The sequence below is a fragment of the Aulonocara stuartgranti genome, assembly GCF_965226115.1.
Source record: "Aulonocara stuartgranti genome assembly, chromosome: 3".
In the NCBI taxonomy this organism is placed as follows: domain Eukaryota; kingdom Metazoa; phylum Chordata; class Actinopteri; order Cichliformes; family Cichlidae; genus Aulonocara; species Aulonocara stuartgranti.
The window spans coordinates 30591524-30617461 of NC_138941.1; the positions used below are offsets into that span (position 1 = coordinate 30591524).

Below are 25938 nucleotides of genomic sequence, written 5' to 3' on the forward strand. Positions count from 1 at the left end.
AGCAGTGATAATCCTTCCAAGTCCCATGGACAGAGTCAGTTTAATATCAGTTGGAATCCATATAACAATATTTGCAGTCATATATCCCGCCCCCTGCACACTCCATCCAAAGAACACCCTCGCCTGAACCAAACAAAGTATTTCCAGTAATGAAAAAGCATCTCTAAGGGTCAGCTTCCTGTTGTGTGCTGTGTGTATAAAAGGGCAGCTTCGGACAAAAGTGAGGTCTCTGTCTCTCAGCTTGTGTGCAAGGGTAAGCACAGCTCTCTCACACCCTGCAGCACTGTGCAGCACATACACAGGCTGACCTTTCTTGTTGTTCCTATGCATAATTGTATATGAGAACACAAATAGCAGCTTCTTGTCTGAGATCAAGTTTTTTTTGTAGTGAAAATATTTCTGTTGTCTTCTGCATGCTGCACTCTATTTGACATTGCCCAGATTTTCTATATGAATACAGGGTGAGATGCACAAACTAAATGTTCGTGTGGTTGTACTTATTTGGGGTCAATGCTATGGGTTCCACAAGGTTCATCAGTCTTTAGCCCCTATGGTAAATGTTGTGCATGCACTTTTACTCCCTCAATCACTGTCAGGTGCATCTCACCAAAACCAGCAAGGAACAGAATGACAGAATGACATCACTTTGACACATGCACACAAAAAACAAAAGCAGTTTTTTGATTCCTGGAGCTTTTTAGTGTTTTTTTACTCGTTATTAGCTGTTGTCATTTTTAGGTCTTATAAAAAGTATGCTTTGAAGGAGATTATTTGGTGCATCATCTTTTCTGGTTTCCTTTCATTTCCTCTAACCCTCTTCTCTCTTATGTGCCTCCATGAAGTGCAGTCTGCAGAGTGCTTCCTCTCCTCTGTCCTCTTGTCTTTTTCAAGTGCTTCAAAGAAGTCACCCAGCTGCCATCCTCTCTGGCTTTCTGTGTCTTTCTCTTCCAACTAACCACCTGCTATTTCCAGATTCTGCTTGTAGTGAGGCAGTTGATCTTTTGCCGTCACTTTATTTCCATCCATTGGCCATCTTCAGTGTACCATGGCTGGTTTGGAAATAAAACCAAAGTTTGTAGTTTTCTATGTCATTCATATACGTATCCCCTGGTTTACATAGCTGTGAATAATATCCTTGGTTTCAATTTGAATCTGGTTCTCAGATTTATTGAACTGGGATGGGAACAAATCTCTTAAGAGACCTTATAGTCATGGTAAAAACAAATTGCACCCTTTTTCAATTATAAGGTTTTGTGTATCAGGACTTAATAAAAAATAATCTGGTCCTGAGCATGGCTTAAAATTAAGTAAATACAACATCAGATAGCACACCGCATGGAATATGACACTGTCGATATTTATTCAACACAAACTAAGCCTATATCGTCAAAGTATTTACTTTATAGTAAGTGAGCAGTTGGGGTGTTTTCTCATAGACTTCTATACAGTCTGATGTTTTTGCAACCTGACAAGTCTCCCTCTGGTTGCCAGTGGAAAGATTGCAAGCTTTAACACTTGACTGCTAAGATTCATAGGCTAAGTTTTTTTCTGTGGTAGCTCCATCTGACTTAAGTATATCTTGGTGCTAATTAATGTAGCATGTTGTGTTCAAATATTTTTCACGTTACATCCACTTGCAAATAAATTCTCCAGAATCCTGTAACACACCCAATCAGCCATCAAATATTAATAGTCCTATTATTCAACCAGCTCTGTAGTATTTCTTGTTCTGGCGCTCCCTTTTCTCTCTCCCTTTGTTCTTCCTCTTAAGATGACAGCTAGATAACAGGGCTGTTCTTCCCCCTCATCCGCTTGTACTCTTCAAGTGTCTGTCTTCCTTAATTGTCCCCATGACCGCATGGCTTTAACACAAATGTCTGTGAGGCAACTGGGTCACACAGCGGCTGGTTTGTTGAGTGCCCGTGTTTCAGACCATATGATCAATGTCCTATTTGTCACAGTCTCAAAGTACATCAGTGAAGTATTCATCATTAACGCTCACACAGACGTACTGACAGAGGACAGAGTGGGTGCTGAAACAAGGATGTCAGAGGGAAATTCCACAGACAGACGTTCATCGACCCTTCCTTTATGTTTATGTACATTTATCAGAGTTCATTTCAGGTTGTTGCTCATAGCTGTAATGCCTCCTCTCTATATTAATTTGATAAGAGTTCAAACAAAACATACTTTTGAGTTAAATGAAAATTATTGCTTACTTAATATCATTTTGAAGGAAACAAATTAATAGAGGTAACTCTGTGATAACTATGTTACTGTTATTTGTATGTAACTGTTAAACGAATGAAATTACTTATTCAAAGCTTATTACTTATTAAAAGTAGTGGCTGTGGCTCAGGAGGTAGAGCAGGTAATCTACCAATCACTGCTGCTCAGTCTGCATGCCAAAGTATCCTTCGGCAAGATATTGAACCACACGTTGCTCTTGATGCATTTGCTGGAGTGTGAATGTTAGAAATAGAAATAGTATTCACAAAGAAATAAAAAGCAGAAGGCACGACTTTAAAGATAAAAGCAGTTCAAAGTAGATTGGTACAGATTGGTACATTGTGCTCATAATATGAAGGAGATGGTCAGCACCAACACTCAGCTAGCCTGTGGTGTTTAAATGATGTTTAGTTGGTACTGAAGTGTTACTCCCGCCAGTCACCATGCGGACAAGTTCTTTGTTTACAGATGGCTTATTCCAAGCTCACCAACAGGATCACTCAGCATTGTCATCGTGAGAACTATTAAAATAAAGCAATTGTATTTAGAAACATCAGTTTCTTAAACATAAAATGATAATTCTCTTTTAGCTTGTCTCATATATCCAGTGAAAATGAAATAATTTAAACCATTATGTGTGACAGGGTTTCCAAAAAACACTGATGGCAAGATAAATCCAGCAAATATAAATGTACATGTTTTACATGGAAACTCAAATTAACAGAGACACATTGAACGCACCTCATTGACTGATGTAGCCAAACAGGAAAGCATGTTCATCTTGGAAGCTGCACTTCATACCTCACAATAAGCGGCTCATTCAAAATCACAAAAATGTTTCCAACAAATATAAAACAAAGAACGTGAAATTAAATCACTGTCAGTTACACTAAATGGCCCAAAATGTGCCAAGATTTCTTTAGCTAACAGGTGCTGATGTAGCCTTCTGCTGCTGTAGCTTCTGCTTCATTCCTATTGTGGGTTCAGAGATGCTCTTTTGCATACCTAGCTGTAGCATATAGCTTTGAGTTATCGTTTCCTTCCTATCAGTCCAAAGCAATCTGGCCATTCACTCAATCAGTTGACATTTTCTCCCTTTTGGACCATTTCAGACCGTTCTCTCTGGACTGTAGAGATGGTTTTTGTTGGAAAATCCCTGTAGATCAGCACTTTCTGAAATACTCAGCCCAGCCTAGCTGACACCAACAACCATACCACATTTAAAGTTATTTAAATCTTCTTTCTTCCCCATTCTGATGCTCGGCTGAAAAAAGCAGACATTTTATTCACTTAATTAACAGCTATTAACCACAGTAGAATACACTACACATAATTTATGTCACCCACATGCATCAGGTAATTATCTGGTAAATGATTAAGTTTAAAAAAAACCCTCTCAACTTGACTCCAGAGATGATATCTCTGTGTTGGTTATTTTGCTGCAGTCATTGTTTTTGAAGCAAAGAATTGTCTATGTTTGGGAATATGGGATAATAATTTTGATAAATGTACTTTAAGTGATAGAACCATATCTAACAGATGACTAAGACTTCTAAAATTATAGACCACATCTACAAAATTAAGATCCAGGTTAGAACATTTGTGTCCTGTTCTTCAGTGGTGGGGAAGTTAAATGGCTTGTTTTGCATAAAATTTAAAATGTTGCATATAAATGTTCATATATATGTTGTGATTGCATTAAAGGAATTTAAATGGCTAAATATACAGGACATAATTCCAAACTATTGATGTGCATAGTAGCATACTTTAAAACCCCCCATTTGCATGAGCTCTCTGGAATTAGAAAATGACTGTCAGAAGCTTTCATGGCATTACAGGCCACAGTGTCCATCATGCTGATCCATATCTCTATGAAGGGGTAAAAACAGGGCTCCATGGAAGAGCTCAGCTTTCTCTTCTAATTGAGCATTAGTGTCATTAATTTGAACTCACAAGCTAATGTTGCACTGGTCAGCGGTCATGACAATGATGTGCTCTTCCTAATGCACAGAGTAAAAGGACGTTTTACTGGACGTGGAATGGAGATTTAGAAGACGCGCACACATAGAGTCAGCAGGGTAGTAATCTCGTACATGACCAAGGTGAAAAGCAAAAGGAAATAGTTGCATTAGTGCATTAGTAAAGATACACCAATGTGTTTGGTGTTGCAGGTGGCCAAATCCCTTGGCATCTTGCAAAAAAACTGTCGGTCAAACTCAAAATGATTTCTCCTCCCGCCCTTTTCTGAAAACAGTCTTGTGGGAAATTTCAGCAAATTCTGAATTCATTTCATTTTCATCGGCTGAATTATTCGACTCTTTTTGTTTGTGTATATATATGTGTGTTTGTGTGATCATTTTTTTTAAAAATTACGTCCCTCTGAGATGTCATCGGAAGCAACTTAGTTGCATCTATTTGGTATTTAATCACATATGAGTCAGGAGGATATGGTATCAGAGAACTGGATCAATGGAGACAGACGAGGAACACTAATGTAAAAGGAAACCATCTTGCACTTGACTGCGTTTGATAAGTCAGCATCAGATTCATCAGCTAATGTGCGACTTATCTTAAGGAACCCGAGTTTCTGCTATTTGTGCAATCTTATTTAACAAATGCATAGAGACTACAAGACTGAGAGGGATACAGCTGCTATGGGATGCTGCTCAGTATAAAGTAGAGACACTTTTAATGTTTGTTTTGGACTTTACCAGGGAAAATAAGTGGCTGTTTGTCTGTCTGGTATTTGGTGCAAGGAGCAAGTGTGCAATGGGCTTAAAGCACCTTTTTCAGTCACATCAGCTTTCTGTAGCTGCTGGGAACTGGTTAGTGAGTATATACCCAAAGTTTTAATACCATAATAATGAGTTGAGAAAGAATTATACTTGTTGATGTGCAAAAGCGTCTGATTGAAGAGCAACTTGCTATGGGACAGTTGGCCAAATAGAAGTGGAGGTGTAGGTATACTTTTGACCCTGTGTGGATTAGTTGTGTGCCCATTAAAGATGTCTGCTGTGCAATCATTCCACCCTGGAGAAAAGAACAGTTCAAAGAAGTGATTAAAAGCCCAAAGTTACCATTAAAGTGATGTCCATGATGAGTGGATATAACTGTGCCTTTATTAAACTTAGATTCGGAGTGTTTTTGTATATTTTTGTAAGAGAATCTACAGTTATTATCATTTAAAAGCACAGAAATGATGTGTGCTAATGTAAAAACACATGACGGGCTCTTTGGAAGAGAAACCACACCCTAACTAGATACGCATTTCTCATACTAAAGCAGGTTGTAAACGTTAATGAAAATGTGAGTATGGATGCTGTTTTATTGTGTTTCTTAAATAGAGCTTCATAATTCTGTCTTTAAGTACCACATTTTGAAATGTGATCTCATCCATATGTAGTATTGAGGTTTATTCAACACACAATTGTGTGTTATGCTTTTGCAAAAAAATAGTTTTGTGTTAAAAATGAGCATGATCTGCAAATATATAAAGTTGCAGTGCACTGAAAAGTCAAATGAACGTTTAAATTTCCTGTTCATGAATTTTACAGCTGACACAGAAACTGTTTATTTTGACATCTTCACATCACTTACTGTAGATCTCACTCATTTATTAGTCACATTTTTAGTCTTTTTGCTGGATTTAAACACCACGGTTACAGTGCAGTGCTTAGTGTAAGAGGGGAGCAATCATAAATCCCTTCGTGACCACCCTGACTTTCTGACATCTGATAGAGACACACACACACTTAATGAGATTCGACTGCCACCCTGCATGCTTACCTCAGCATGCATGTCATGGTTTATCTTCTCAGGTACACACACACACAAGCAAATGCTAATGAAATTCAGGAGCACTATTAGACTTGTAGATCAGCGGGATGGGTCACTTGCTCTGACTCACAATTTAATGGCGTCTTGGTGTCTCATACCACCAGATCACAGAGAACAGAAACAGAGGGAGCGAGAAGAGATAGCGATAGGAGGATTTAACGATAACACATAATTGATTTTTTTGATCTTGCACACTTGCAGTAAACACACACACTTGGTGAACCGAGCAGAGGGAGATCTGTGTGAGGATTTAGCAGTGTAAACACATTCTTCATGAGCGCTGATAATCCTGCCAAAGAGAAACAGAGAGCATCATTACTTCAGCTCATTGCCATCTCTCCAAACACACAGACACATATATCAGGGTTAACTACTTTCACCTATTCTCTTCGGTCTTCAGTGTATTGCTCAGCAAAGAGCAGACACAAAGGGTGCATCTCGAATTATTTATGCCGCAGTGAAAAGGAATACACCTCATTTTCTCTTTCCTTTTTCCTTCTGGATGGACCACACAGCTAGAGTGTGGTCCACCATCCATCACCCACCACACCCACCCGTCTCTTCCCTAACTCATCTTGTCTTCATCTGCCTCCTCCTCCTTCCTCCTCCTGGTCTTGGTCTTTCTGTATTTATACTTTCTCCCCTGTCTCTTCTGTATACACCATTCTTTCTCTCTATTTGTCTCTTTGTTCTTTTAGACTCTTTCTCTGCAGTCGCTGGGTTTTTGCTCAGTAACATTGCAGTGTTGTAAAGTGAGATGCACTGCTCGCCCCGAGTACCAGAGAATTTCCAAAACTTCTTTATCCGTGTTCAGAGCAAGAGCAACATAGCATGTGTCAGGACAGTGTGCTTTCCCTGACACATAAAAGGCAACTTGTAAAGCTAAAGTGTCATTAGTGCATGTTTTGTTATCCTCTAAATCCTCCCTCTCAGCCTTCATCCTTCTCGGCTTCACACAGCAGGAATCCTACCGCAAGTGTCCATCAGCAAAAAAAGTAGCAAACCTAATCTCCCCCTCCTCCCCCACCCTCAGAGGATGTACTTATTTCTAGATAAGGCACTTTTGCAAACTTTGGCCAAGAACCAAAAATATCTTCTGTGCTGTAGTTCCATCTGACAGATGAAAGAAGCATCGGCATATTTTAGTCTAGGAATTTCAACTTTCTTACTTTCTCCGCAGTGCTCCTCACAGGATGAGATTAAGCACTTTGCCTACTCTTCTCCATCCTCCCTTCTGTCAACCTTCTCCTCCGTCCTTCCTGATCTCCTGCTCTCCCTTTAGTCCCATTAGTCATGTCCTGATGGCTCATTAACTATTAAAGAGCAGAATGAGGGAAAGAGAGGAGAGGGGCATTCTGCAAGGCTTGCCTATAGTCATTTGGTAATGGATATCAGGGGGTGAGATAAGCGAGAAAGCAGGAGATGAGGGTGGAGCAAGTCCGTGGGGTCTCTTTTGCTCGTCTGATGATGAGTGGGAGTCATCAGGCAAAAAAGGAAGACAAGTTAGGCCTTTTAGTATGTTGCGTCCTTTGGGATGAGGGAAAAGCTCAGAAGCAGAACAGAAGCACATTTGTTTGCATAAAAAGCTTCAAAATATAACCATCTTCAGTCTTGGAGGCTTTTATTCATTCTTAATCAGACAGGCTGAAGAAGGCTTTCAGATAATCCACAAACACTGAACCCTTGTACTGATAAGTTCACCGAGGCCATTTGCTACTGTACTTTGGATTTATCATATGTTGCTGCCATCTAGTGGCTAAAAAAATCCTTCTTTGAAAGTTGGGGAGTTGTTGAACAAGTTTATAAAAATGTTAAAAATGTCAAAATACAGGTCAAAGAGAATGTTAGTGTCAGTTTGTTCTAATTGACATTGTTTAATTAACATATGTCAAACTAATGAAAGAGGTTAAAATCTTTAGAACAATGCACTTATCACATACAGAGCCTCAGACAGTCTGATACAGCTTTTTAACACTATGTGTGTGCATGTGTGTTTGCAGACTCTCTGATGCTGGGGACAGAGGTCGACCTGCAGCAGGTGGAGAACACTGTGTTTGCCATAGAGACTGTGTTCAAGGCATGGCTTCAAGAACAGGGTGGAGACAGAGAGCACCTTCACCTCTTGCTACCAAGCCCCATGGATAACCTGATTCCAGGTTAAAATCTACAGCCACACACAGAACTTGAACACACTGATGTTTTAGGAAGTCAGAAATGCATTACAGTTTATGACTTTAACAAATACATGAAAGAAAGAAAGGTTTTTAATGCACATAAATACAGCCACATGACAAATACAGTTTTCACATGACTCTGTGTAGTCGTGAAAAAGTACAAATTTACAGCTTCCATAGAAATTAAGAGGGTAAGTTGCAGCCAGATGCTGCTAATCAAATGCACTTCATTACCTGATCATAAGCAAGTGTGAGCATCTCATTAGGAGCAGAGGTTTTGGCAGCAGAAGCAATTGTTTCTTCTGTTGAAAACCCTTCCCAGTAGTAGATATCCCAGCATCTCCAAAGTGCTCAGAAGAACTCAGACTCTACAGACCTCAGTTAGTGTGTTAAATGTTAAAGTTCATGGCAGTACAATTAGAGAAAGCCTAAAAAACTGGGTTGCCTGGAGAAAGCCTCTTCTTTCTAAAAAGAACATGGCAGCATGGCTTAGGTTTGTAAAGCTACATCTGAACAGTGTGACTCTTGGAACAGTGTCCTTTGGACAAATGAGACTAAAGTTGAGATGTCTGGGCACCTTATAGTTACTGGGTTGACCACGAACTCCTCTGAATACAGAAGTATTCTAGAGTCCGATATGATCTACAGCAGAATAGCTGAAAAAGACAAGATTTAAAGTTTTTAAAGGCCTCAACCCGACCCGAGAGCAGTTTAGAAACAAATATCCATAAACCTCAATGAACTGAAGCAACATTATAAAGAAGAGTTGGCCATTCATCAACAAACACCCTAGACTGGTCACCAGTCTGTCACACAGAGACAAACCATTTGGACTCACTTTCTCACCTATGGGGAACTTAGAATTTCTACAGTTCTAAGTTCTACAAACTACTGAATCATGGCGTGTACTTTGTTTTTAACATGACTGCATGTTTCTGTTGCATGTGCAGTGTGCGTGAAGTGTGACATGCAGGAGCGCATGATAAGCCCGGCGCTCATCCCGCTGACCCCGAACCTGGGAGTGAAGACTGAGAGCATTCGGGACTTCCTGCCTGGCCCTAAGGGCTTGGCCAATCAAAGCCCAGCACCGCAGACACTGAAAGTGATCAAGTAAGCGTGGGCATCGATGCTGAGGGCCTTCGAACTATAAGCACAAATAAAAGTTTTTAGGATCAGCTCACAATCACTTTGTTAGGAGAAAGGAAGACTTGTGTGTGCAAGATCCAATAACACGCGTTCTCTGAATGCACAGCTCCTTTGTTTGACTTGGGAGCATCTGAGTGCACTTTGTTCTGCTGGAGTTAGTGCTCCGAGGCTGTAAAAGCAATATGAGCACAAAGTTCAGTCGCTTTTGTAAGGAATTTTGTTGGCCTCGTAAATGTACAATCAGCATGATGGACGAGGAAACCAGAAGATAAAATATATTCCAGAGGACAGGAAAATGCTCATCGTAAAAGTCTGACAAATGAATAAAATCTTTCATACCAATCACAAAACAAATATGGAGAGTTTTACAAGCTTGTAGGTCAAAAATAGCCTCTGTGGACAGTGTCATACAAAAAATTAGCTACATTTGCTTCCTACAAAACAAACTCGTCATGTTATTTTAAACCTCACAGGGATTGTGGACACATGAACTGAATGTAGCGCAGTACATTTTCACTTTCTTCTCTTTCCTACCTGTCAGTAGAGGAATGTGTACGTGCCATTTTTTTCTCACAAACTCATGCAGTGCACTGAAGATTGTTTCATGGGCCAGCGCAAGGCCAGTTGCAGACACACTGGTGGTCCTGTGCTGGCCCATGTGTGGGCCACCTCTGACAATCCTGATCTGGACCACCAAAGGGCCGTCACTCTTTCCGGTATGTAATCCATGTGTAGGTTGTGTGCAGCCACGGGCCAGTTGCAGACACACTGCTGGCCCTGTGCTGGCCCATATGTCAGCCTAATGTGTACCTTAATCAAGCCATGTAATAACAACATGTGCCGGAACATAATAGTGCAAAAGTAACATGAAAAACCCTGTTTAGACAAGGAATGTACTGACTCTTTCATAGTGCTTTTCTACTCTCCCAGATTACTTAAAGTGCTCTATACAACATTCACACACTTTCTCTAAACTGAGCGCTTCCTAACTGCATTCATACTCTTGACATGCGGACTGGAGAAGCCAGGGATCAAACTACTAACCTTCCGATCAGTAGGTGACCTGCTCTACCTCCCGAGCTACAGCCACCCACTGGCAAAGATGAGTGTCATGGTCCTGGGTCGTGCGACCCAGTGTTTTGTGTTTAGTCTATTTTGATGTTTATTGTTTGTTTAGGTTCATTAAGTTATTCCAGCTCATTTGTAATTATATGACCCTTGTATTAAGCCTCCCTTGCCCTTCATGTGTTTATGTCTGTGTGTCTTGTGTTGTCAAGTTCATGCTGTCGCTTCTGTCATCTTCCCCTGTACTCCGTCTCCCTGGTTCGTGCGTCTACCTGTCATGAGTCATGTCTGCGTGGTTATGTTTAGTTCATGTCATGTCTAATCTCCATGTTTCCTGTTTTACTTTGAAAGTCTGTATTCAAGGTCAGTGTATTTAGTTTCACCTCTCCTGTCCTGTCGTTAGGTTCATGTGTGTCAGCTGTGCTCCCATGTGTGGCCACTTCCCCTGATCATCCCTCATGTGTATTTAGTCTCTGTGTTTCATGTAGTCTGTGTCGCGTCGTCTGTGTTCCCACCCTCCGTGTTTCCATGCCCAGTCTTTTGTATTCCAAGCCATAGCCTTACCATAGTTTGTTCCCAGTTTAGGTTTCTGTTTAGTTACTGCTCTTGTGCTGCCCTCATTCTTGTTTGTTTCTTTTGTGTTCATCAGCCACAATAAAAGGCTCGCTTTTGTTTAAAGTTCACTCCCGTATCCTCACTTGTGTCTGCACCTGAGTCCTCCTCACACTCTCCACACGGTCTGCCACTGTGGACCGTGACAGATGAGTAAACCGTCACTAGGTTTTGGATAAAGTGTACAGTCACAAACCTGTCAAACCTTATTTTGAAACGTTGGCTACTATAGCAGTATTGCAACATGGCATTTGGTTCTTCTAATTAAAATAGGAAAATAGGAACATAAATAGTGCAATCATTGCCAGACCTGGCCCACATCTGGATTGACATACACCCTGCTGTGACACCAGTTAGTCAGAAGTGCCAGCTTGTTGCCAAGTCTGGCCCAGACTTGTTTTCTATGAGCCTGGGCCACATAAACCAAACCACAATCGAGCCACATATGGCATGCCATCACATAGACATTGCCATCTATGCCGGGCCTGGCCCATATCTGGATGACATACGTCTTATCATGCCAGAAGTCAACCAGCAGTGCCGGCTTGATACCAGATCCGGGCCAGACCTGCCTGCTGTGTGGGGTGGTAATGTTTTCATGCAGTTGAGGTAATGCTGAATTTATTTCCAACTCGGTGAACAGCTGATGTAATTTTTCCCTAAATGCGCACACGCATGCTACACACACGCTAATGATAGAAAGCAGGCGCTGAGGTAGAAACTTGATTTGCATTTGTTTTACATTTTCAGGACCTACAGTAGGAAGTAATGTGCGTTTGTGTGAACGAATGGGCATTCGTTTTGCATACCAGACGGTTGGAAAATTGTGCTGTTTATGTACTTGAGTTAGAAAATGGGTCACACTGCAAACGCACCTCAGCAGGGATGATGTCATTCTCTCTGCTCATGATGTTTTCCATATATTTGCATACTTACAGTTTTCTGCTGGAGCTCATTTCAGAAATGAAAAGGATTTCATTGTTTTTTCCATTGTTGGCGTGTGTGTGTGTGTGTCTTTCAGAGTTCTGCGTGCAGACGGAGTGTGTGAGAGTGTGTTGTACGGCCTTCCGCTGGTGATCCGCCCAACCACCTGCTGGCAGCTGGACTGGGATGAAATGGAGAACAACCAGAACTTGTTCCATGCCCTCTGCCACACACTCAGGGTGTAGTTTCTGTTTTTTCATCTTGTGACAATTGTCTTTATTAAGAGAAACTGACATTTTATGGCCGCATGTGATGCAGAAGTAAAACCCATTTGACCAGTCTACATGAAAGAATTTGCATAATGCAAATCTGGTTCCCGTTTTAGCGAATGTGGGAACGTGGGAGTCATGGTAGAATAGAGCAATCATATTCATGTTTGTGCTTTTGTTTGACGGTTGTGATTCTCAACTCATACAAACCAACACCAAAAACACTGGAAAGTTGTGCGAATTCAAGTACAAATAAAATGCAGTGGTTTGTAAATTTCATAAATCCATATTTTGTTTACAGCAGAACATAGTAAACATATCAAACAGAGAAAATGTGCCAGTTTAAGAACAGTATTAAATAATCTTGTGGTTTATGGTAGTAACACATCTCAACAAATTGGGACAGCTCCATGTTCAGCACTAAAAAGCATCGCCTATTTGTTTAACAACAGGTTTTTTTACCCCTCGGCTATAAAGGGCTGATGGAGTATTGACATCAGTCTGCTGGGGGGGGTGTGCAGAGGTCAATGTGATTGATTGATCATACTTTATTCATCCTGAGGGAAATTGGGTTAAGGCTGCCAGCCGTGCCAGCGCCGTCTTACTTAAGAACGAGGTGACAGAGGACTTTCAAATTGATAGCTCAGGTGGATCTACTTAAAAATCTCAGACATGTTAGAGGTCAGAGGTCAACTTTTCTGAAAATCATCTAGAATTTTTAATTGTTACCAAAGGTGCATCTAGGGTTAGAGGTGGCGGGTATTTTTAACTGTCTGCAAGCTGCAGAGACCGGTTGCTTCACATTCGAGAGAGGAATGTTGTCCCGTTCTTGTCTGATAAAGGATTCTAGCTACTCAGCAGTCCCACGTCTTCTTGTTGTATTTTCATTTCATGTTTTCAACTGGTGAAAGGTCTGGACTGGTGGCAAGGCAGTTCAGCACCCAGACTCTTCTGCTGCGAAGCCATGCTGTTGGATTAGCTGCAGCATGTGATTTAACATTGGCTGAAAATATGACTGAAATATGCAAGACTTTTTAAAATGATAATGATGATAACAAGCTGTCAGGTCTCTGCTCTTTAGTCTGGATGATGTAGCTTTTTTTCCCCAAAGGAATTTCACAATAAATTCATCTGACCACACAACAGTTGTCCATTTTAGCTTTAACCCAGAGAAGAGGTTTCTGGATCATGTTCACATACTGCGCAACTTCTTCTCTGCATGATAGAGACAGGAAGGGAATTTGTGGACGACTCAGTGAACTTTCTGGAAGTGTCCCTAAGCCCATGTAGTCAAACATAATCATAAAGAGCTGGTACCGGTATGTCCTAATGCATAAAAGCTCAGAAATGAAACTGTGTACTTTATATTTACATGATTCTGAGTATCTGTAAATAAGAGCCACATTGAGCCTTTTTCTGTATTTGGATTCCAACTTTACCTCAGATATAATGGCTTATATCCCTCAACTTTAATACTTCTTTGGTTCCCTATATTAATGTAACTGGTGCTAATACACTACTGAAGTTAATGTATCTGCTTCTGCTTCTGTTTTTAACACAGTGCTGCCCGAGAGCCCAAAGATCACAGGCATACAATGTGGATTTTCAGCCTTGTCACTTGCACACAGAGATTTCTCCAGATTCTCCGAATCATTTGATGATATAATGTACTGTATATTATTGATGAGATGTTCAAAGACTTCCCAATTTTAATGTTGAGGCTTGTTATTCTGAAAGCAATCCCCGCTTTGTAGATGCAGTTTTTTTGCAGAAAGGCGAACGTTTGTCCATCTTTACATCTAAGAAACTCGGGCTCTCTAACGTGCTCTTTCTCTGTTTCCAGTTAATATAAATAGTTCCAAAATGTTCCTCCAGCTGTTTTTCAGTAACACTTTTCCAGTCTTTTTGTTGCCCTGTTTTTGAGATGTGTTGCTGCCATTAAATTCAAATGTTCTCTGTTGTTTTTTTCATGAAATAGTCAAATGTCCCAATTTGAACATTTGCTGTGTTTAAGATATGTTTACATTTTACACAGCATCCCAGTGTTTCTGCAGTAATAACATAGCATAAAATTGTTTGGACCGTTTGATCGTCTTTTCATTTTAGCTTGTCAGCCTTGCAAGATTCTGCATATCCCTCCACGGTTCGAAAAGTTTTTGATTTCTCTCTTTCAGAGTCGTGACCTGTTCCTGCTGCTGCAGGTGGAGCCGGCTCAGAAGTCTGCAGCTGGAGCCTCAGGTCCATGTGTGTATTTGTGTTTATGTTTATGTGTGAGAGAGATGACTGTTTATCAAGGTCATTCGTGAACAATCATAGGCCGCGTGTATGTGTCCAACACAGGTGTGTATTCCCACTACATCCTCCAGCCATCTCCATCTCTGTCCCTGCTGCTGAAGCCTGTGGTCTCCAGAGAGTTGCTGCTGCCGTGCTCACAGCTGGTCTCGGCTCAGGACCCTGCACATCACGCCATGCAGACTATACAGGTTAGATGAGCTCCGGTTGCTCTAAACAATTTAGAGAAGTAGATAGAGACACTGAGAACCTCAAAGCAGAAGTTGATGATTCAACTTCAGTAATCTATCAGCACTGGTTACCTTTACATTAATACAAGGCAAGCTGTGAGCCAAGTTAGACAGACATCCTCACATCTGAATCTACAATACTTTGGCATACAGAGGTGTTCATGGTCAACTCTGTGATTGCAAGCTGCCCGGGTCTTGTGCCTGCAAAGCGAGCCTAAATCATCACGCCTCCATCTCCATGGTGAAAGCTGATATGAGGGGACACTGTGCATTGTGGCCAAACATCTCCACTTGGTTCTCACCTGTCCAAAGCTGTGCTGTTCTTTTTAGGGAGAAAATGCCTTCTTATGACAGCCTTTACAAATAAGCCGCACTTGTTCAGTCTTTTCTAATTGTACTATCATGAACTTTAACATTTATCATGCTAACTCAGGCCCATAGATTCTGATGCAGCTCTAAGAGTTACATCTTCTTCAGGTGGATTTGCTGCAACGTCCCCTCAATGGAGGATTTCGGTATCATGTTAACACTCGCCTGAATGACCAGTTAACCTTTTAAAGACTGAACCATGGAATCATCATACAATTCTATTTGTATATACCTGGAACTAAGGACCACACCATTTGTTTATATGTCTTCTTCTTTCACCTGTTGGATCACATACCCATCAATCACCTTCTCTAGCATCCTCATGTGTCACTCCAACCTTCTTCATTTCCTCCTGCCGGGCAGCTCCATCCACATCAGCATTGTCTCACTGTCCTCATGTCGCACCCTCACCATTGCCATTTCTTGCTTCCTTCTCTCCAAAATTCTAAAAATTTTGTACCCTAAAAATCATGTTAAACAATCTGGTTAAAAAGTGCCCTGCTCTCTTTCATAGACATCTCCACCTTGACAGGTAGGTCTTCTGGACCAACCACCTTTCCACTCATTCTCTTCATAGCTGCCCTCACTTCCTCCTTTCTAATCTGCACTTTGTGACCAACTGTCTTCCATCTGTCTTCCTCTCTCTTACATTTCCTACACCCATCAGTTCCTCAAAATTACTTCTTCCATCTTGTCAACACACTCTCTTCACTCATTAGCACATTTCCATCTTTATCTTTATTCCACCTCGGTCTCTCTATAACCAACTGACAAAAGGCCCTCTTTTTTTTCCTTCTTTTAGCATCTAGTCTCACAAACAACTCACTGTAAGCATTTTCCTTTGCCACCTTTCTCTTTGCCGTATACTCCCACTATTCCTGTCTACTTTCTTCCTTTCCCTGTTCCTTCGAACACTTTCCTCACATTATCACTTGCGCCCTGATATTAAAGAATTATTATGTTGGCTCTCAGGTGACTGTTTCCTCGCGGCTGCGTGCAGCGGGGCTAGGGGAGGGTCTGTGCTGACGGACGTGGGTTACTGACCTGGTAGCCTGGCTGCCCCTGGGTGGGTCCGGGATGGGCGTGAGGTTCTGGGGGCGCTCCGTCTCTGGGCTGGGACCCGGACCGGGCCTCGGGGGCTTGGGTCCTGGTTGGTGTGTTGCCGGGGTTGTGGGCGGGTGGGTGCATGGGGGCCCAGCCCTGGAGCAGGGTGCCGCCGGTGCGTCGAGCCACCTGGGGGGCTCTTCAACTGGTGGGGGAGGTTGTCACATCTTGCAGGAGCTTTCCTCTCCTCAGGAGCTCCCTCTGCAGGAGGGGGAGATACAGGAGAGGTGGAGGAAGATCTCAGCCTGGGTGTTTATTGTCTTATGTAGTCTGGAAGATGAGTGGATGGTGGGGTGGGTGCAGTTTTCTCTGTGGTGGGGTTGGGTGGACTGTCCCGGGCTCTGTGGGGCCGGGCGGCGCTGCTGCACTGGGCCCGGTCTGGATGGGCCTGGGCCCCCTTTCCCTGGTGGGTCGCGGAGTATGGGGGTGCCTACTGGGGTCAGCGGGGGAGCTGGCCCCAGGGAGGGGTCACTTGCCCCTCCCTTCCTTCCCTCCCCATCTCCAGCTGCCTCCCTCTTCCCGCTCCACCACAACCACCCACACATGCAGGGCCTTGGAGTAGGGGTATGTCACCAGGGTGCAGAGGAGGCTACCCCCCCCCCCCCCCCCTGTCCCCTCTGTCCCCTTCTGGCTGCCTCTGCCTCAATTTTATCTCACAACTTAGACATTCACATTACTCACACTCTCATTACACATACATATAGGATCTTGGGGGTGGGCACGATAGAAAGTACCATCAGGGTGTACACCCCACCCCTGGCGTCGTTGCCCACCTCTCAATTTTAAATACACGTAGACATTGAGGGCTAGCAGGAGGGACCATGCGCTTACCTGCTGCTCTCTGGCAGGTAGCTCCATGCCCTCCTGGGTTTTAAATGCACCTTAGAACACACATGCATCAACATTACAATGAGCGGGTGGAGGGAGGTTTGGAGTCTTCTCTCACCCCCATTCTCTGCGACCTGCTGGAGCAGGGGGGCTAGGACTAGGAGGAGGAGTTGGCCGTCCGACTGCGGTCTGGAGTGTGGAGCCTTCCTGCTGCTGCGGAGTCGGGGTGGTCTGCCTCCCCCCACCGCAGGGAAAAGGGTAACACCACCTGGGTCTGGGTGCAGTTCCCCCCTCCAGGGACGGGGGCACCTAGACCCGGTTTGTAGAGTACGCTTGGGGAGTGTGATCGTGTGTACAACGTCTCTTTATGTCTGTCTCCACGTTGGTTGAGTGTGGAGTAAGTGCATATGAGAGCATGAGGGTGGGAATGGATGTTTGTGTCTGTGTGTGCCTGTATGTCTGTGTCTATATGTCAGATTGGGTGTCAGGCGCCACCTCTCTGGGGACATCTCAGGCCCTCCAAGGTTTGGAGGCCTATCTCCCCCTACCACCACTTCCCCTGCCAGTGGCGGACTCCCTCAGACATCGGTGCGTTGGTGGTTCTTTGTGTCCGGGGATGGGCGTCCAGGTACACACCGGCTCACTCCTTGGCGGCCGCTTATCGGGGCCTGGAGCCTGGGGCTCGCTCGGGCCACTTCGGAGGTGGGGTGCCCCCGGCCTCTCGGCCTGGGGCTCAGTCACTCAGGCGCAGCTGGCTGCCGGCAGAGCTCACGGGCGCGTCACTGCAACTCCCCCTGGCTTCTGCTCCGCGGCTGCTGAGTGAGCCCTCATCTGGGACTCTCCTCAGCTCTTTCCGGGACAGTGGCGCGGCTGCCCCTCTGTTGGTCTTCCTTGGTCTCTTGTGTTCTGGGGGCCTCTGGATGTCTGGAGTTTTGATCTCCTCCACACCTGCTTCACGCCCTGGAGGACGGGGCTGTGGCCCCCCCACACCCTCTAGCAGATTATTACATGAAGGAACCTTTTAAAAAACAAAAAACAAGCGCGTCCATGCTCACAGGTGTACACACGGGTGATCACACCCACAAACTACACCCTTTTTGGCTCCTACCTCAAAGCACACTGTGTTCTGTTGATCTTATGTGCTGCACAATAATGTTTAACATTTAGTATTTACTGACATATTCCCATATATCATTGTGATGCTGTTTATTCTATTACTCTTGTTCTCTTCTGCTTGCTTTCTTTTTTCTTTCTCAGCAGGTGATCCAGGTGATCGATATATGCATTTTTTTTTCTCTGCCCGTTCTGTTGGTTTTTGTTTTTTGCCCTTCTCCCCCGTCCCTCTTCTCAGCTGTTTCTCTTTCCCTCTTTCTTTCTCCCCTTCTTTCCCCCAGTCAAGTCTGTCCCGTATTCAGTAAGTGAAAATAAAATAAACAATAAAAGGTGAATCAAATGGACCATTACGGCAAGGCTGGGATGGTCAGTTTGGTAAAGTAAATCCGTTGGGCATCTTTCTTTGCCTTTAGACAACAATTCTGAGGGCAAAAGAGCCAAACGGGACAGGCCAAAAAAAAAAAAAAAAAAAAAAGAATTATAATAGTAATTTCATATTATGACCTTTACTTAAACTGCACACTCATCATCGCGAAGGCGAAGCACGCAAAGTTTCGATGACGTCTCAGGATGACGCTTCTGTGAATGTGATGATGACAGTATTAGACGTCATGTGTATTTTTGACAGGACATTACAGGACACGGTGCCTCGTCATTTACTGTGACTCACTTTTTTATTCTGAGTACTCGCTAAAGGTCGAAACAGGTCGCAGTTGAAATATTCAAATGATACTCGTGTGCCTTCTGTCTCTGTCAGAGCTGTCTCACTCAGCTGGATGAGGAGTTTGTTTTAAACCCTCTCACCCTGAGCAGTAACCTCTACCAGCACCTCAGGAGCCGAGGCCTGCTCTCCCAGCCACGATACCCATACAGGTCAGCAACACGGGAGGATCATGATGAGTCTGTGATGATATTTATAGAGATGATCAAAGCTCTAATTTAAAGAATGACGTGATCAGTGCCGTTAGTGAAGATGTAGCTAAGTGAAGGTGATTGTAACCACAAGCTGTTGCCAATGATAAAGAAGCTTATTAAGAAGATTATGTTCAGGTTACAGATATATGTTAAGGAGATGATACTGAGGAGCTAAGCTGTTTGTGTTCCCAGGATTCAGCCACCACAGGAGGGCCCTAAAAGCACAGGCAGCAGACAGCCACGGCAGGTAAACACAGCAGCTTTATGACAGTCTGAAGGTCACTCTGCGATGCTTATATATAAGATGGGGGAAGTTTATGGTTCAAGAGCCATTTGACCGCATTCTGATTAACCACATTAAACATCTTTCTATGGAGCGTGTGCTTTAGTAATGCCCTTCAGCCTCACGTCCTCATTTGATCACTAGATGGCAGCACTCGCTGCAGTCAGACACAAACAAGCCTTTTGGACAAAAACGTGAAAATAAACATGAGAATGAAAAATGTGAAGTAAAGCAACATAATCCAATAAAACAACCACATTGTTGTTTGGAGGCAGCGGTTGAGGACGAGCAGATGTCCGAGTTAAAGCAAACAGATAAAGGTGTTGTGTAAGCGTGCCCTCCGGAGGCAGTTTAGATAATCGGGCATTATTGGTGCACTCGGTTGAGCTGGAACTAGTTTTAACTGCTCAGTTTGTAGCCAGGTAGTCGTAAACTAGAGGTCAGCCAGTCTCAAACACTCTGAGGGTATTGTTTTTGTAAACTGTTGTGTGATGTCAGCAGTTTTGTTTGAATGGGAGCATCTGAGAGATGTATGAAAGCTGTCAGATAATGTGAGAATGCTAAGTAAAAACAATCACAGGTTTTTAAAGGAGGCCACAAAGTGAACTTGTGGTTAATGTTTAATGGTGCTTTGTGTTTTATAATCTTATCATGTCCTGGAAAGAAACTAGAAACTAAAAGTGCCAGATAAAAGTTTGCGAAATAAACATTTAAGCAGCTTCAGTGCCTAAAGTATCACAAGAATAATTTTGGATGCATATGAAGTCAGAAGTTTAGTTAAAACCTAAAAGTTAAATTTTATTTCAGGAAGTGGTTAAGTTACCTCATTGAGTCTGAGGATTACTGCGTTTCTGATGTGAAACAACGATAGTGTAGTGAATCATTCTTCAGTTTTATTTTAGAGTTTTCAAAGTGAGTCATAAACTCTGATTAAACGAGCACACAGTCTGTGCTGTGGTGCTTTCTGATACTCTACAATGTTGTCAAAGATAGCACTTTTGAGATGAAGTGGTTTTATATCACAGGGCTTCTTCTAAAAGGTTCAGACTTTCCAGAAGATCATTCGACTCGAGGTTTGTCTGGTGTTTTGAATGTATCGCTGCTGTGGTGGCATCCTATTGGTTTTTTTTACTGTAATTCCAGACCAATATTCAGTGCTTCAGAGTATATTCCGAGTATTTTCTAGTAGAGTGTAGTATTTCCTGTGGATTTCACAGGCAGTGTATCGCTCGTGAACTTTCACCCTAATGTTTTTTTTTATGTATTCCCATCAACTGAGGCCTGCTGTGTCCTGAGGGTGTATAGCTGTTGGCAGGGTGACTCATCGGGGCTGATAAGGCTGCTCACATGCAAATAGTTCACTTCAGTGGGAAAACGCAGGGAAAGTGTTTATTCGCTCTGTTCTGTGGCGAGCTGTCACTCCAGCTGACCTCAGACTTAAAGTCCAAACATAATGTTCCTTTTTGCTGCGTTCACATGTCCTTCCTCCCAACTCCTTCACATCCTCCTCTTCCACTCTTTCATCTCCCGTTTTCTACAAGAAAGTGATCTTGAGTTTGAAATTCAGAATGTGTGTGTGTGTGTGTGTGTGTGTGTGTGTGTGTGTGTGTGTGTGTGTGTGTGTGTGTGTGTGTGTGTGTGTGTGTGTCGCCTCCATTCAGCTACAAAACTACAGTCGCCAACTGGGAATGAACAACAAGGTCAGGGCCACCGTTGCTCCGCTACCCTCCTCCTCCGCCGCCTCCTCTTCCTCCTCGCTGGGACCTCCTCCCAGCAAGGCCTCCCGCCCAGCTCTGAACTTCCTCAGCAGCAGCAGCAGTGGCAGCAGTCGGGCCCCTACCCGGCAAGAGGGAAACGATGATGATGATGATGATAACTCTGTGCTAATACAGTAAGAGTGCTGCAGGGTTAGTAGCAGAAAGTGAGGAAAAGTCCATTGTTGCACACTTCAAAGGGGTTCCAGTGGAATTAGCGCACCTGCAAATATATAGGCCCTCACACACACACACACACACACACACACACACATTATTGGCTAATTGGTCTCCACTGTAAAGCTGGTGAGCAATCAGGCAGCTCATAAAGGCTTTAAAGAAAGGAAGAGACAAGCTAATTTGCACGTAAATGCACACAGGAGGCCGTGCAACACGCTGCGAGCACACTTACTCTGCACTGCACTCTGGGTGGTTCTTCTGACACTTTCTTTCATCTCTATTTATTCTCACCGCTCGCTCGAACAATATTAGTTAGATCTGAATTTAACAAGCCTCCGTCGCTGCATTTGCAAGCATGTGCGTGTATGTGTGCGAGCGTGAATGTGAGAAAGGAAAGTTTCAGCTCGCTGCCATGTGCAGATTGCTGAGTTAGCAAAACGTCAAAATCACACACCGTAAACAATGAAAAAGAAAAAAGCAGGATAAAAGATGAAAAGAAGGGAAGCGGCAGGACAATGAAAGCCTTAAACAGTCACCCAAAAAAAAAAATGGGGGGAAGTAATAAGAAGTTGCAAAAAAAAAGAACAAACGTGGGTGGTGTGTGGGAGATCAGAGGAAGATTAAAAGCTGATGGATGTATAAAAAGCAGTGTCTGCGCGCTACAGCACGCACGCTGGCACGCACAGCTTTAAGTCAAAAGGAAACTAGCTACAAAACTACAATTGATGCATAATAAACGAGACGTGCTGCATAAAGACTTATAGCGCGCACACATGCACATTCCATCTTGAGCTCCCGTTCGAACACAGCTTCACTGTTTCAACGAGCCAGAGACAGAGAGGCCTCTCTGCTCGCCTTTACCCCCGCCGCCAGCTCTCTCTCAGAGGGTTTAAAGGCAGCGTGAGGGGGAGGAGGGTGGATGGAAGAAAACTGATAAAATCTCCAGTGTGTTCTGTGAAAACGTGAATATGGCAACTTTGCATTGGAAAAAAACACTCCGTTGTGTCTGCGAGTGAGTGTGTGTGAGGCGATTTGAAGTTATTACATCACTGCTGGTTTGTGCACAGTTTTATATTTACACCCCGACAGTGATTCACATTCACACATTAGTTACGTTTGTCCGTCGTCACTGTTATGAATTCCTTTCCCGTGAATGAGCCTTGTCACACATAAGTTTAATGAGTCTCCCGCCATTCCACCCCCTTACTGAACCTTATAACATTTGGCACATCCCAGTGGCCAGTGACTTCATGACGTTGTGATGTCACACTACTTCCGCATTCACGACGACAACGATGCTTTTGTCTCTGAGAAGAATTCACCCGGACCTTCAAAACTAGCCACTAACATTTTCCCCACTTCCCCCCCTCTCTCTCTCTCTCTCTCCCCCGTCGCTTCTTCACTCTCGCTCTTCACTTTCTTTTTGATTCTCACGAGCGCTGGAGAGCTGAGTCAACTGGTGTGAATTTCATAAATTTGTTCAGATGCAACGACAGCAGTCCCTCTGTCCCCGGAGAGGTCAGAAGGCTAGAGCCGGAGCTCTTCTGCGTGACCTGCACACTGTTAGACACACTCCTCATTAAATGTCACAACTGTTACAGATAAATGTGATATTACCAGAAACTGACAAAAGTTCAATTGTTTTTGAAATTGCAGGAAGTTTAACAGTGTCCCGCTTGTCAGGTGACTTTTTCGATTCTTCGCTCTAAAGCAAAAGGTCTTCTCTGAAAAATGTTTTGCATTTCTCGTTGTTCTTTTTTTCCTCATCTCACAGTGTTAATTCAATCGTGTTCCTGTTCAGCTTTCTTTCATATATATGAGGTGTATATATATATATATATATATATATATATATATATATATACACACACACACATGTATAAACCTGTATCTGATCTGTTCATCTGCTGTGGAATAATAAAATGCCAGTTTGTGGGCGGATGATTGCGGTAACATTTCTGTAACATAAGGTGCTGATAGTAGAAGAAGGGCACCTAACCGCCTTTAACCTTTTACCTCCCACAGGTTTCCCTGCACATTAATAACATTATTGAGTTTCCCAAGGATGAGAGCAGAATGAAAAGGCGTATAAATATGAAACTGTTGCATTTATTATTATTTAATGATTGATTGTCTTTGTCATCTTCATCATTATCGCTTAAAAAACTCCACCGCACAATTAAGTGCATCCAGTGTGTAACTAAAACCCTAAAAACGCTTTTCGTTTTAAGCCATTCACCTATTGAAATTAACCTTTTTAAAAGTGCAGTATGCACCTTATCCTTACTCATGAGCTCTGGGTCTTAACTGGTGCTACTTTTGTTTTGTCATCGATATTTCTTTCATTTCTGTGGTATGTGACAAAGGAAGCAGCTGGGTTTTTTGTCTACTATCACCAGACATCACTAGTAGGTGAGGACAGGACATTGAAAATAGTGTGCTAAGCAATAAACCAATCCTGCCCAAATCCTGCTCTCAAGTGGTCTGTTGTCAGGAGCTTTACCCATCGTTACATATAATGTTTCTTTCACCACCTTTTCTCCAACACAAAACACACAGTGGAATGTAACCTGACACGCTCCTCGACTTGTCCAAAAAGGAGGGGGGGGGGGATAGAGGTAGAATATTATATATATAACATATACCTTAGGTGAATGTGCAGTAGTAGCATCTATGCTGTAGTAGCAGTAGCATGTGGTGATAGTGGGAAGGAAAAACTCCTTTTTAAAAGGAAAAACCTCCAGCAGAACCAGGCTCAAGGAGGGGCCGCCATGACCGGGTGGAGGTAAAGGAGACAGGTGAAAACTAAATGCTGAGTGGTGTATAAACAGGTGCGTGAAGAAGAAATACTAATGGGTGTGTCATGGGAAGCAGCCTAGGCCTATTGCAGTGTACCTAAGGGAGGATACAGTATCACCTAATGTTGTATGGTGATATGGTACTGTGAGGTCTTTAGGATAAGATCTGGCCTGATTGTTCAAGACCTTGTAAAACACTTTTAGCTACAAACTAGCATTACATGTGGTTAGTTACTGGAGTTAACTGGTTAGCATATTTATTTCAACACACACACAAACGTCTTTAGACCTAAGCTGTTAACGCTCCACACAAAGAATGAACTTTGGTCTGCAGAGAATATTTGTTGGGTTTGGTGGTTAATTCCCACATTCTGTTATTTTCTTCAGACTAATAATCATACACGCTGACATCTCTCACAGACTGTTACTGTTAACAGAAAAGATAGTGATTATATAGGAACCGACAAACATTCAGCAAGGGTGCTTCACAGTAAAACTTCTCTATTTGTTACCGAGCACGAAGTGATATTTTGAGAAGCGATGGTGTGTGCAAGTCTCTGTGTTGCTTTTGTAAGCTTAATTTACTTTATTTATTTGTTTGTTTTTTTAAGCGTAGGAAGCTACTTTCTGCCACTGTTATTTTTAGTAGTGTCTATTTAACCTTTTTGGTAACGCTTATTGCTCAAGAACAGACTAAATCATTGTTTTTAGCAAGATGAATATAGACAAGATTAAATTCTCCAGAAGTATTGGTTAAAGTTATAAAATAAAATAAAATGTTAGCTTTTATTTGTTTTCACGTCAAAGCTGCACCATCAATAGTGTCATTAGCAATGCATCGTCACCTTGCAGAAACCATATTGGAAAACTTCATGTCCAAGTTATTCATTCTAATAACTTCTAAAAGGGTGGTGTTTTGTTTTGGTTTGGGGTTTTTTGGGGGACGTAATTCGCAGACGTGTCTGTGCATCGAACTAAACTCGATAATTCTGAGCCGCGTAAAAAGGCTTTTGTGGTTCAGCTGTCTAAAAATGCGGTTGTATTCTTTTTTGTGCCATCTATATCTGAGTCAGGATAATATTAGTGCTTTGACTTCCTGCTTTATGCTCAATGTTCCATTTCCTTTTTTGCTGCAATCTGCAGAGCACAAAAAAAAACATGCATCAGACTCTCTGTCTGTCCCACAGACTGTAACGCATTGTCTCTTTCCTGCGATTGTCCTGACTTGCCACAGGACTCTGATACTATACACATGGAAGAATAAGCACAGGAGTCACAGTTCATACACAGGCAGAGAATAATTATCTGTCTTACCAGCAACGCTGAGTGAGAATTGAAAGAGGAAGTTCATCTCTGTGAGGAGGAAGTGAGGAGGTGAAGTCAGAAGGTTACAGAACCTTAATTGGAAACCCGTAAGAGAAATCTTGAAAGGTCTCTACTCCTACATGTCTGAAATGCATGCACATGTGCACATGTGTGACATAAAGTCAGGAGCACAATTCTCTGAAGAGTATGCGTCCCAGTAATTATCATCATGAAAAGCACAGAAACTAGAGAACCTGAACCTGAAGTGTGGTCCACTGAAGCTCGCTGAGAAAAATCACTTCTTCACCACACATAACCTCTGTGCAGATAATCATTGAGGTTTTGCAAATGAAGCAGCATGAATGAGAAACTGACATTTCCTTTAGGTAGCACTGAAAGAGAGCGAGAGTGAATGAACCTCTATTTCAGACACACATGACTGAATTGGTTTGCCCACGCAAAGCCAAAAATAGAGCGCTGGTGGTCGACCAAGTCAAACACGAGAGGAAAC

General features: G+C 42.8%; 1 protein-coding gene across 6 annotated transcripts in view; it reads left to right on the forward strand.

Annotated features, from left to right (window-relative positions):
* Positions 1 to 23705, forward strand: part of m1ap (meiosis 1 associated protein) — a 58549-nt gene extending 34844 nt beyond the window's left edge. For 5 of the 6 annotated variants that reach the window (XM_082523046.1, XM_082523044.1, XM_082523043.1 and 2 more), the window contains 8 exons: positions 8067 to 8222; positions 9191 to 9350; positions 12085 to 12226; positions 14431 to 14500; positions 14597 to 14739; positions 18950 to 19065; positions 19300 to 19354; positions 21052 to 23705. In XM_082523046.1, coding sequence (XP_082379172.1) covers positions 8067 to 8222; positions 9191 to 9350; positions 12085 to 12226; positions 14431 to 14500; positions 14597 to 14739; positions 18950 to 19065; positions 19300 to 19354; positions 21052 to 21285 — 1076 coding nt within the window. In that variant the 3' untranslated portion in view covers positions 21286 to 23705. The remainder of the gene's footprint in view (positions 1 to 8066; positions 8223 to 9190; positions 9351 to 12084; positions 12227 to 14430; positions 14501 to 14596; positions 14740 to 18949; positions 19066 to 19299; positions 19355 to 21051) is intronic. The other variant, XM_082523048.1, reaches the window with a different exon arrangement.
* The last annotated feature ends 2233 nt before the right edge of the window (positions 23706 to 25938 follow it).